General features: G+C 38.6%; 1 protein-coding gene across 1 annotated transcript; it reads left to right on the top strand.

Annotated features, from left to right (window-relative positions):
• Positions 1–11,375: 11,375 nt before the first annotated feature.
• On the top strand, positions 11,376–14,138 carry LOC311150568 (homeobox protein engrailed-2b-like; the record flags this gene model as incomplete). Its single annotated transcript, XM_084188047.1, has 2 exons — positions 11,376–11,841; positions 13,798–14,138. The coding sequence occupies 2 exons, from the start codon at positions 11,376–11,378 to the stop codon at positions 14,136–14,138; spliced, it is 807 nt and encodes a 268-aa protein (XP_084044173.1).

The raw sequence follows: 14,138 nt of genomic DNA, 5'->3' as shown, positions 1-14,138 counted from the left end.
TTTATTTAGCCTAGCAGTGGTAGAGCAGGAAAAGTGCCATATTATCAGACTGTAGCAGACACAATGTATGGTTTAATGAGGCAAGTCCTGCAAACAAAGATATCATACTGAAAAACGTATAGAAAATGTATTATATTCATGTTTGTGGGTGATGACATGTATGTTAGATTAAGGATTGTGACTGCTATTAGGCTAACATCTACTATAGGACTGATATCGCCAAACCCACTGGCTCCAGGTCATCTATAAATCACTGCTAGGCAAATCTGCGTCTTATCTTAGCTCACTGGTCACTATAGCAACACCCACCCGTAGTCTGCAATCCAGAAGGTATTTCTCACTGGTCATCCCCAAAGCCAACACCTCCTTTGGCCGCCATTCCTTCCAGTTCTCTGCTGCCAATGACTGGAACGAACTGCAAAAATCTCTGAAGCTGGAGACTCTTATCTCCCTCACTAACTTTAAGCATCAGTTGTCAGAGCAGCTTACCGATCACTGCACCTGTACACAGCCATTCTGAAATTAGCCCACCCAACTACCTCATCCCCATATTGTTATTTATTTTGCTAATTTGCACCCCAGTATCTCTATTTGCACATCATCTTTTGCACATCTATCATTCCAGTGTTAATTACGAAATTGTAACTATTTTTGCACTATGGCCTATTTATTCATTGCCTTACCTCCATAACTTACTACATTCGCACACACTGTATATATATTTTCAGTTGTATTTTTGACTTTATGTTTTGTTTACCCCATATGTAACTCTGTGTTGTTGTTTTTATCGCACTGCTTTGCTTTATCTTGGCCAGGTCGCAGTTGTAAATTAGAACTTGTTCTCAACTGGCTTACCTGGTTAAATAAAGGTGAAAAAAATAAAATAAAATAAAAAGATTTACAGTACCAGTCAAGAGTTTGGACACCCCTACTCATTCAAGGGTTTTTCTTTATTTTTACTATTTTCTACATTGTAGAATAATAGTGAAGACATCAAAACTATGAAATAACACATATGGAATCATGTAGTAACCAAAAAAAATTTAACAAATCAAAACATATTTTATATTTGAGATTCTTCAAAGTAGCCACCCTTTGCCTTGATGACAGCTTTGCACACTCTTGGCATTCTCTCAACCAGCTTCATGAGGAATGCTTTTCCAACAGTCTTGAAGGAGTTCCCACATATGCTGAGCACTTGTTGGCTGCGTTTCCTTCACTCTGCGGTCCAACTCATTGAAAACCATCTCAATTGGGTTGAGGTCAGGGGATTGTGGAGGCCAGGTCATCTGATGCAGCACTCCATCACTCTCCTTCTTGGTCAAATAGCCCTTACACAGCCTGGAGGTGTGTTGGGTCATTGTCCTTTTGAAAAACAAATAATAGTCCCACTAAGCGCAAACCAGATGGGATTGTGTATCGCTGCAGAATACTGTGGTAGCCATGCTGGTTACGTGTGCCTTGAATTCTAAATAAATCACAGACAGTGTCACCAGCAAAGCACACCATCACACCTCCTCCTCCATGCTTCACGGTGGGAACCAAACATGCAGAGATCATCCGTTCACCTACTCTGCGTCTCACAAAGGCGGCGGTTGGAACCAAAAATCTCAAATTTGGACTCATCAGACCAAAGGACAGATTTCCACCGGTCTAATGTCCATTGCTCGTGTTTCTTGGACCAAGCAAGTCTCTTCTTATTGGTGTCCTTTAGTAGTGGTTTCTTTGCAGCAATTCGACCATGAAGGCCTGATTCACACAGTCTCCTCTGAACAGTTGATGTTGAGATGTGTCTGTTACTTGAACTCTGAAGCATTTATTAAGCAAGAGTGTGCAAAGCTGTCATCAAGGTAAAGGGTGGCTACAGTGAGGGAAAAAAGTATTTGATCCCCTGCTGATTTTGTACGTTTGCCCACTGACAAAGAAATGATCAGTCTATAATTTTAATGGTAGGTTTATTTGAACAGTGAGAGACAGAATAACAACAAAAACATCCAGAAAAACGCATGTCAAAAATGTTATACATTTATTTGCATTTTAATGAGGGAAATAAGTATTTGACCCCCTCTCAATCACAAAGATTTCTGGCTCCCAGGTGTCTTTTATACAGGTAATGATCTGAGATTAGGAGCACACTCTTAAAGGGAGTGCTCCTAATCTCAGCTTGTTACCTGTATAAAAGACACCTGTCCACACAAGCTATCAATCAATCAGATTCCAAACTCTCCACCATGGCCAAGACCAAAGATCTCTCCAAGGATGTCAGGGACAAGATTGTAGACCTACACAAGGCTGGAATGGGCTACAAGACCATCGCCAAGCAGCTTGGTGAGAAGGTGACAACAGTTGGTGCGATTATTCGCAAATGGAAGAAACACAAAAGAACTGTCAATCTCCCTCGGCCTGGGGCTCCATGCAAGATCTCACCTAGTGGAGTTGCAATGATCATGAGAACGGTGAGGAATCAGCCCAGAACTACACGGGAGGATCTTGTCAATGATCTCAAGGCAGCTGGGACCATAGTCACCAAGAAAACATTTGGTAACACACTACACCGTGAAGGACTGAAATCCTGCAGCGCCCGCACCGTCCCCCTGCTCAAGAAAGCACATATACATGCACGACTGAAGTTGTGGTCAATGAACATCTGAATGATTCAGAGGAGAACTGGGTGAAAGTGTTGTGGTCAGATGAGACCAAAATGGACCTCTTTGGCATCAACTCAACTTGCCGTGTTTGGAGGTGGAGGAATGCTGCCTATGACCCCAAGATCATCATCCCCACCGTCAAACATGGATGTGGAAACATTATGCTTTCGGGGTGTTTTTCTGCTAAGGGGACAGGACAACTTCACCGCATCAATGGGACGATGGACGGGGCCATGTACCGTCAAATCTTGGGTGAGAACCTCCTTCCCTCAGCCAGGGCATTGAAAATGGGTCGTGGATGGGTATTCCAGCATGACAATGACCCAAAACACACGGCCAAGGCAACAAAGGAGTGGCTCAAGAAGAAGCACATTAAGGTCCTGGAGTGGCCTAGCCAGTCTCCAGAACTTAATCCCATAGAAAATCTGTGGAGGGAGCTGACGGTTTGAGTTGCCAAACGTCAGCCTCGAAACCTTAATGACTTGGAGAAGATCTGCAAAGAGGAGTGGGACAAAATCCCTCCTGAGATGTGTGCAAACCTGGTGGCCAACTACAAGAAACATCTGACCTCTGTGATTGCCAACAAGGGTTTTGCCACCAAGTACTAAGTCATGTTTTGCAGAGGGGTCAAATACTTATTTCCCTCATTAAAATGCAAATCAATTTATAACATTTTTGACATGCGTTTTTCTGGATTTTGTTGTTGTTATTCTGTCTCTCACTGTTCAAATAAACCTACCATTAAAAGTATAGACTGATCATGTCTTTGTCAGTGGGCAAACGTACAAAATCAGCAGGGGATCAAATACTTTTTTCCCTCACTGTATATGAAGAATCTCAAATATAAAATATATTTTCATTTGTTTAAAACTTTTTTGGTTACTACATGATTCCATATGTGTTATTTCATAGTTTTGATGTCTTCACTATTATTCTACAATATAGAAAATAGTAAAAATAAAGAAAAACCCTGGAATGAGTAGGTGTGTCCAAACCTTTGACTGGTACTGTATTTTCTATAATCTTGAGACTGTATTATGTTTTTCCCCTATATTCCAGACACATGTAATTCACTTTTTTGGAGATGTCATCTACTCTGGAATTCATTCCTCCACAGTTCTTAGTTAATTGGCCTAATTACTTCATTAATTAGAAGGTGTCAAATTGAAGTCCTATCAAACCGGCCATAGCAGGGGTGTGTATGATATAGCCATAGTGAATTATGGACATCAGTGTGAAAAGACCTTGACAAACTCTGAAATGCATCCAATTAAAGCTGTAATTGGATCGCTTCACTGACAGCTACATTACGTATGAGAATGTGACCTTGTGACCTCAGAGTTAGAATTTGACATCCTTGATCTGGAGCTTTTGACAAGGTGAAGCAGTTTGATTTAAGTCAATTTTACCCATATGAGCATATTGTCTTTCTCCTTTACAGGTATAGCATGCTCAAGAGCATTATATTAATCCAGCATGACTATCAAGGTCACTCGCAAGCACATTGGGGTAATGCCATTTAATAAATTAAGTATAGTGACCATTATGGCTATATGATTTCATGACAGGGAGTCCATCATGAAACCACAGCTAACACACTGCGCCGAGGTCCTTGGAAACATTTTGGTCAGAGAAAATGGTTCATTTTTTGAACATCAGAAACATCTGATCATTTATAGAGCACATTAAAAAATAATGTTGGGTTACTGATTCTCTGGTTCCATAGGCTACTTTCTATGAGGTACATTTGGATGAACTTTCCATTTAATAATCCACTTTATTCTGAATCTGTTTTTACCAGGACTCAAGACGACACACAGCATCACAAGTAGACCTTGTAGTCTTTTTTTTATTTTAGTTATTAATTTGAATTACACTGAGACACCCATCTTCTCACTAACAGGTCTGCCACCAGGCTCACCAGCATCAACCATCCTGTATCAGTCCCTTCCATTCTGAGGCAGCTTCCTACATAGTCCTGGTGGGGGACTGACAGTCAGCCTTCCACCCAGAGATTTATGGGAGCAGGGCCAACTTTTCCTCCCTGGATTGACTCCATGGTAACCGTTCTGTTTCTTATCCCCAGCTGTGCCTCAGGTTGTGAAGATGAGTGTGTTCCAGCCATGGATCACATGTAGCCTATGTTGATCATTTTGTAATGACAATTATTACTTTTATTAACATAACACATTGTTAGGGCAATTACCATAAACTAGGTTTTTAGTTTATTTACATTTTAGTCATTTTGCAGACGCTCTTATCCAGAGCGACTTACAGTTAGTGCATACGTTTTTTTTTATATACTGGCCCCCCGTGGGAATCGAACTCACAACCTTGGCGTTGCAAACGCCATGCTCTACCAACTGAGCTACACGGGACCATCATGTTTACATGGTTAAAAAAATATGCTAATAAATCTTAGTTTTCTTAGATTACAGTTGGAAAATCAACTGAAAGAAATTAGAAAAAAAGTATTTAATAAAATCCCGTGTGCATCCAAAATATCCTAACCCAAATCTACCACTAGAGAGCACTGTTTACACTTTCTCTTATACTCTAGTTATTTACAATCACTCAGGATAATGCAAAGCAGAGACCCCTGCTGGAAAGCGACAACATTAACTTAATGAATTATTTTGCCTCTGAACAGAAATTCAAGAGCTACTTTCTAAGTGAGAGCTGGGATTGAAATCACAGAAAATCACTCACACAAACATGTGCATTTTGCACACACTTCAACGCACTTTCAAACAGTTTGTAGGGCAAATATGTCAAACCACCAACTTTTATGGTACAGTATACCTACTGTTGAAAGTTCAATATGGGGGTAACATCAATTAAATTATGGACATATTCTCTAAAGAAATAGTGAGCAGATCATCAGGGCTATTACATTTTAATAACATTCTGTTAATTGAAAACCTGAAAATGACCTGCTGGAGCAAAAGGGAAAAAGCCAGCATGTCTAATAAAATATCCCTGGGGTCCATATACAGTAGTACTTACACAGAGATTCAATCAGCAAGCTCAGATTAAAAAAGGGAGAAACACATTTTTAATTAGGGCATTGTTCCCGTTATTCTGTCAGAACTACTATTTGGTTGATGAAATAACACCACTAAAGTACTGTAAAGGAGATGGCTTCTAACTGTTATTTTATATTAGGTCAAGGTCATAAGGTTATCAATGCATATTTGTTTATGAGAAGTTATTGAATACACTCATATTAGTTATTATATGTAATTTAATGGTCAATTATAATGCTGAATATTCAAGCCAGTTACACCAAGCACAACACACTGTAGTGGTCTGAATCTTAGAAAAGTTCAATATGTCTAACTAAGCCAGTGCCTTTTGTAATTTGCTTCTTTGAACTGAGTACAGTATAGGCTATTGTTCACCAGTATAGGCTATGGTTACCATTCATGCTGACAGAGATTATTGTCAAATAATATTTAACATAAAGCAAAAGCATTTACTGCACTTGAACTGAATAAAGTTTTGCACAAAAATTCTCACATTTCTGCGTTCCACACTTTTTCATCTTTCCTTGTCTCTTTAGCTCTGAGAAAGAGTGAAGATCTTCATGAAGTATTCTTAAAATCTATGCTACATGAATATGACAAAATGCATTATAATGATAAGTATCTCTTCTGTCAAATCCAATGTCACATATGAGCCATCAAAAGATGTCACACAACAGTGGAGCATGCCATAATTTATTACACATTCACTATTGAATAAAGCCTACCTATAATACTTTTTAATGTACATATACATATTTGTACAGGGCATAATTAAGGGTACAAGACTAAATGAGCGTAAAATCATATATTAGAATAGATGATTGATAAACTTTCTATATGATGATCAATTAACTTAATACATCATTGACTACTGAAGACAAGCAAAATACAACTAAATTCCTATTATGCACATGCGAAAACACATGGCTGGAATCCTTATGTCTATAAATGGTGACAGAAACTATGATGGGGAAAATGCCATCAGGATCAAGACAATTTGCTTAGCATTATCAAGTGGTCCTAAATTGCACTGCTGGTGTCAGTTAAATTCCAGTAAATGTAATTAAAGATGCAATTCTTTATATTTCTATAGGCCTATAATCATGTATCAAGTAGCCATAGGCTATTTCACTGAATTACGCTATCATTTATTTCCTGAACTGACCGAAATTTAAATACAATTGACTAAAAAACGTTTTTTTCCCCGCTGTAGCCTGATATATGCTATAGTTGCTGCAACCATGGTCACCAAAAAGTAGAGGAAAAGGCTGGAGTGGAGTTGACTAGAGAAACCCAAACTGGCTCAGTTTTCAAACGACTATTCAGCTGGGATTTATCCACGCCAGGGCGATCAGGGGGATTAACCAGTAATTAAACCCCATAAACAATCGTCCCCTTGGCCTTTTCAACGTCTTGTTGAAGGACACTTGGTCACTTTGCACATAAAGGAAAGTGCGGACAGAGGGAGGAACAGTTTAGATCAACGATATATGAGTAAATAGCAAGCACGTCCTAAAGTATTTCAAATGTCATTTATCCAATAAATTACGTTTATGGAAAACTAGACATTTAAATGACACGTAGCCTATACGCCCACTCTACCTACATTCAAGTGAAAATATTGACAGCAAGCAGTTGAGTTCACGATTAATTTAACTGGAATATGACTATATGTGACGGGGTAAACATAATTAACGGGTTATGAGTATAAATAAATTCGCATAAGGACAATTAAAAATGTGTCGGGAGATTAAGTCATGCCTGTAGATAATCTACATAATCGAACCAAAAGAAAACCACTATGAAAGTTGGATAGGCTATGTCCTGGCCAGAAAAACCTTATCAGGGTTGAGACCAGCGTGCCGCACAGTTTTCACCAACAGCTTTCCAGACTATAGGAAGTGGTCAGTAGGCCTAACCTTTATCCTCATCCTCGGGGACCCCCTTAGTGTTTTCTCTCTCCGTTTGTTTTTCAAAGGCCAACAGGAAGCGCCAGGATCCCACATGACCCCTGCATTGTTACAGAGCAGATATCACAGCCATTCAATGGAGCACATCTGTGTGCTGGTGATCTGGGCTATGATCTGTGAGCTGGAGCCAATGCTATGGCGTTCATTCACAAATCCCTCTGCCCCTGTAGCATAACCCTTTCTGAGGGAAAGTAAACCAAATAGAAAGAGACATTTACCGAAATAGAACGTTTTGGCTGAGTTTGGAGAGCTAGGATGAAAGTAACGAAAATGGGCACCAGATTGGGTAGGCCTATTAAAAATGTCAGGGGATGATTCTGTTAGAATAGGCTAGACTGGAATTATTGGACTCATAAGGAAATATTTTTCCAACTGCCAATAATTGGCTATACAGAAAAGTGTTTTAAGAAAAGTTGCATATAGGTTGAACTGCGGTTTTTAAATATGAGCAATTAATAATTTAGAAAAGTTTGAGTTGGCCTACGACTAACTCCGTAAAAGGACGATTGAACATTTGCAAACAATATGCCTCATTCTATTTCTGTTTGACAGCCAGTTTGGCAGATTGTGAGAGTTGGGGATGTCACCATGAAGGACAGAAACGTCCGTCAAATATATTTAAATGGCTAAAATTCACATCTCTGCACATTTGTTAACCTTTCCACATGAATTGCAATATTTCATAAGACAAGGTTATGAATGCAATTCCTAAATGCAATAACATGATTATAAGCTAACTAAATTACACAATAAAGGAAGTCACCATTTCAGTAGGCTATCGAATCTGCATGAGCTTGGATTGAACATTTTACACCCTTGTTGTGGTTTATTAATTAGTTAAAGTTACTGCTTAAAAGTGACGTGAGTATTTAGGACTTTTAAAGGTGTATATCCCCTGGAATGAGGTTAAATAAAAGGTCATTGGAGAGTGGATCTACTTTCTCCCACCTGCCCTGATTAAATGACGGAAAAGTTGCCTAGGCCTATAGAATGTAATTCTAGGATCCTTGTTTTGCGTGAGAAGTTCAAATCAGGTTAAAATACATTTCGAATAAGTGTGCAGGGGGGGGGGGGGGGGGGGGGGGGGGGCTTAACAAAACATATCTGCTTGGACCGCTGACAACTTCAAGCTGCATGTCTTTTCGATTACAGGGTCCAACTTCCCCAACGAGTCCTGGTTCATTTGCAAATAAGCATTGCAGAACAGCGTAAATAATTTCAAATAACGTCAACAAGTCTGCAAGTGTTTTTCCGCAATATGGAATTGGAATTTCAGTGTTTGCTTCGTCGCATGTAGACAAGGCACACCTAGCCTACATGCAAAGCTGTCCTTTTAAATGCTATAGGCATATACAGTATGAATAGTCTATATGTCGCATTTAATGTTTGGTGCAAACATTAGGCCTTAACAATCAATATGACATTTACATGCAAAAATAGGCAGCCTAATATCCTGTATCAGGACAAAAATAGGCATACCCTAAACAAAACTAATCACAAAAATGAATTAAGACACCAGGACTACAAAAAAACACACATTTTGCTGAATTTCAAACAATTGTATTTTTGGAATATAAATTATTTTAAAAAACACGTGTATGATTTAATACAGCCATATAACGCAATGATTTTACCATTATAACTCAGTATTTCATGAACACATTGTTTTTTTCTCGGTTTTTGCTATATGCAAAGGTTTTTTGTTCTCTCCGTGATGTAGCCTATAACCCCGTAACCTCTACATCCAACTATTAAGACAATGACAAAGGGAAAGGGAGAATGAATACTAGATCAGATCAATCCAACTCAATATTCTCAAACAAAAGCCAGTCTTGGTCATTTTCTAAGGAGCTGTCCAAAACATTAATTTTCTTATGAGTTGGGTTTACAACCATTTTCAATCCCATCAAGACAGGACAGCCTTATGTATCATCATGATTATCAATAGGCTATTAATGTGCATTATTTGTTTACAGTAATCTTTTGCGGATCGTTGATAACATCTGGACTAACTTCTGCCTTCTACCTCCCCAACTAGGCTATAGGCCAACAATAATGTTCAAACGCTGTGTAATAACACAAAATAATGGATTCAGACATGGCCAATCCCAACAACTAGGCTAAATCGTGTTTTTGGCTGATGCCAAAGGCACTGCATGGCACATAGGCTATCAAATAGAAAATAACTATTTGCTCAATACGGCTACACTATATATAATGCACACCTAGTTCACCAAGTTTGGAGAGCAAGATCCGCGCGTGTTGACCTGAGCTCATTTCGCTCATCAATATGTCGAAATATGACCCACTTCGATTCTATAAGACAGTCAGAAAGTCTACATTTTACCGAAAGACTTGACCTGAGGACATCACCCATAGGCATAGGCCACTGAGAGAAGAATAGTCTTCAATTCTTCACGGCAACATGTGATATCACAGCTGTTTGATGGCATCGCCAATTTTTAAAGCGCCACGGTCCTTTTTATGCGCAAACCGATTTTGTCTATTGACTGGACTAAAGACCAAACAGATTGTCCGCGTCCACTAGGGCAACAATCTTATGATAAAACTATAAATTACATTACCCATGCCCTATAGTGGTTATAGATAATATTGGATAACCAGAGACCAACGGATGACTATTACACACCATCTTTGATTAGGCTACCTTAACAACATAGGGGTATATTAAGTTGCATTCCCGTATAATTTGACATATAGGGCTACTTCAAGTGCAAGAAACGAGTAGCCTAGCAAGTGCACCACCCATCGTGTCCCCCTAGCCAACTATGCGCTACTCTGGGAAACACCGTTGGAAACTTATTCAGTAATGTTGGGCACTGCGAAAGCATTTTGCGGAGTGATGGCTCATCCCTGTTTGGTAATCTTCCTCATTAATATGATTTTTTTTTACAAACACATTAGAAAAACATATTTGAGGTTTCACACCCCTCCCCCATTCGAGGATACCCCATTTTCATGGGCATGCCTTATGTGCGCTTTGAACCGAAGAACCAACGAAATGTGGAGATTTCTCTATAACAAAAAAACTTTAAAAAACTCAGCAGAAAATAGTTTGTTTTTTATTATAAAAAAACTAACTGGGAAGGTTGACTGAATCAAAAATGGTGTCCTACTTGTTTATGTATTTTGAATACTACAGCTTTGAGGATTGGGTGAGGTGTAGGGGTGCTGTCATCGGTCTTCTAGTATTCTGGAGTCATTGGTCATGTGGTAACATTTCACGAACTCTATTGGTCCAAGGCACGTGTCTTAGATACCGGACTGCAACGTCACTGGGAGGACTCGTAGCCTATTAAAAATAAGAACGAAAATCCATAGTGAAAGTATTTCAGGAGCAGTTAGCGCCTCTTTATCTACTCGTAGTTTAGTAGTTGAAGCATCAAGATTGGATTGGTTCTGAAAGGGGACCACTACTACTCAGTATTTTAAATGGTAGATTACTTTCTCAACAAATAGATCAATCATAGCAAGGCGGAAAAATACATTTGAAGTATGTTTTTTCTTTGTGAAAAAGGCAAGAGGCGTGGTTTTATTACTACCAAAACTAGATACTGAAAAAAAAACGGATTTCGTTTTTATTTCCAATAACATTTTATTTAAAAAACGCAGTGGACAAGGAAAGCTAGAACACTCATACATTGGAATTCATAATTTTGTGTGGGAGAGAGAAAGGTAGGCTACCAGAATTGGACATTGAGTATTTCACCATGGAAGAAGATGATAATCGCAATGGAGAGCGTCAACATTCGGGAGAAGAATTCAACAGAGCTATTCTTCCTCTTCTCCAAGCACCTGGGAACCAGCAACCGCACCGAATCACCAACTTTTACATTGATAATATTTTGAGACCAGACTTTGGACGGCGGAAAGACGGGACTTTTAATTATGATGAGAATCACCTCAATGGACGAGAGAATAGTCCTCGCCTTCCCCCCAAATCTGGGCAGTTAGGTGGGACGGTGGCAGGGGAAGGAACATCGAATTCTCGTTCAGTCGGTGAGCCCAAAAAATATATTGTTGGAGATGCGCCTCTCAAGCCCCGAGGAGAAATTGGAGATCAGTGCCTAAGCTCCGACTCGGATAGTTCTCAAGCCAATTCTGCACCTTCGTCGAAACCTATGCTCTGGCCAGCCTGGGTGTATTGTACAAGATATTCAGACCGACCATCATCAGGTAAAGTATAGTATTTTCCTTGCCTTAGTATTAAGTAAGAATATGAATACCATTAACCACTGGATCACTTGTGCAATATAAACTGACTCAGTGAACTAAATAAATCAAAATATAAACCTGAAACCATCTCCTGCAGCCACATTATACAAACATAAAAATGATCCCTTTGTGTAGCTTATTTTCAACTATTTGTCCAAAACTTTTAGGAAATGAATAAAATATATTCGAATGATTTTTTCGTTGCCAATTAATGTTTTTATTTTTTATTGTTTTATCCATAACGACAAGGAAGACTTCGATTGAGCTAGAATTCTGATTGGATGATAATGGCGGTTACAAACCAAATATTAGGCGTAGGCCTATTATAGGTAATGTTATCGTATTGTTACTGTTATTATAAGTATCTCCATAAAACATATTTGGCAAGTCATGCAATTATTATCAAGCTGACAATTCCGTTTGAATAGCCCTAATAAAGAAAACAAGGAAAAGGATGAAGAAAATAGAAAAGTCAATACTTTTTGGAGAAAAAAAAAGGATGGAAAGTATCGAAGTATTAAAAATATTGAAGTATTTAACTTGTAAAGCAACTTTTAAAGCAGTATTGAAACATAGTTTAACGCCAGTGTTCCTCACTCGTCTTTGTTAATATTTAATTAGCATATTTTTTTGACAATGGAGCAAGGCAAAAACTATCCCATCCATATGCGAAATGACTGAGATGCATGCAATCACACTTTTAGAGTGCAAAGTTTCGAAAAAAAACTGGACAGACATTAGGAATAGAAACGTCGTTTTGTAATTACTTTTTACTTCCCTCCTCTGATATATTTAGCATGTAGTTTATCATATTCTCAAACTATTCTCATATTAGGATATTAGGCCTAGCATAAGCGCTTATCTACTGCTGCAGGACGTGATTGTCAGATCTTCCATTATGGCCTATAGGCTAATGTTTGTTATGTTTTGAGGTTTTTCATATAACGTCGAAGTAAATACACTTCAAAGTGTATCAAAGTAACAATTATATATGTTGTCCATTTTAATTTCTAGGCTATTTAATTTCTAGCTAACATCGTTTAAAAGGAGCACATTGTTAAGCTATATTGCATTATCCATTCAGCTATTTAGAAGCACTAACATGAAGTTAATATTGATAATATCCCATCGTCGTATAACCTATAGGCCCTATATTATGCATAATGGAATGAATACATTAACTTCTCCGAACAACTCGAAAATTGTAACAAAATAAAGTTCCATTACTAAACAAAAAAAGTTACCACTGTGTTTTATGTTGGTCTCATAGCATAGGTCTGCATGTAACGAAATAAACGGTATTAAAAAAAAAACTTCATTCCAGGAGTACGGAAAAATAGATAGGCATATTGATCATAATAACGTTCAAATGCTATTGTGAATCCAATAAACGTGCAGCTGCGAATCGATCTCTTATTTGGTGTAGAACTAGCCAACTCAAAATCAGTTTCATGAAATGTTCACGATATTCATTACATATTTATGAAGCTTATAAATGTAGTTCCTATGGTAACAGTGATAAAGGGGCGCCTATACCCCCTCCCTCTAACCCCACCCCCATCAACACCCACCCATCATCCTCTCCTATGCACACAAAACCCCGCACCCTTTTAGAATATTTTAAATTCTAATACAATTTTAGGTCTATAGCTTATTGTGCCTATACTGGCAATTTGGCTAATATTAATACCAACACAATACTTCTTCTGCTACTAAAGGCCCATTGGGCCTAATACTTGGCTATTACTGCTATCCTACTAGGCCTATTCTAGCATGTTAGAGTCCTACGAATCCGTTTTGATCGTCATGATCATCATATTAATTAGTCAGGCATTAGTGATCATGTTATTGAGGACGTTGAAGGCATCGTTTTTGTTCCTTTCAAAGTCTGATCATTGAATGTATTCTAATCTACAGGGCCAAGATCTCGTAAACCAAAGAAGTCGACCACTACCACGACCACGACGACGACCCCAAGCAAGGATGACAAGCGTCCAAGAACGGCCTTCACAGCAGAACAGCTCCAGAGACTAAAAACGGAGTTTCAGACGAGTCGGTACCTGACCGAACAGAGAAGACAAAGTCTGGCACAAGAACTGGGCCTCAACGAATCTCAAATTAAAATCTGGTTTCAAAACAAGAGGGCCAAAATAAAGAAGGCTACCGGGAATAAAAACTCTTTAGCCTTGCACCTGATGGCACAGGGACTATACAATCATGCCACATCATCTAAGGATGAAAAATCAGACAGCGATTGA

Source organism: Coregonus lavaretus, assembly GCF_964263955.1.
Source record: "Coregonus lavaretus genome assembly, chromosome: 23".
Lineage (NCBI taxonomy): Eukaryota > Metazoa > Chordata > Actinopteri > Salmoniformes > Salmonidae > Coregonus > Coregonus lavaretus.
This window is presented reverse-complemented; position numbering and strand designations above follow the sequence as displayed.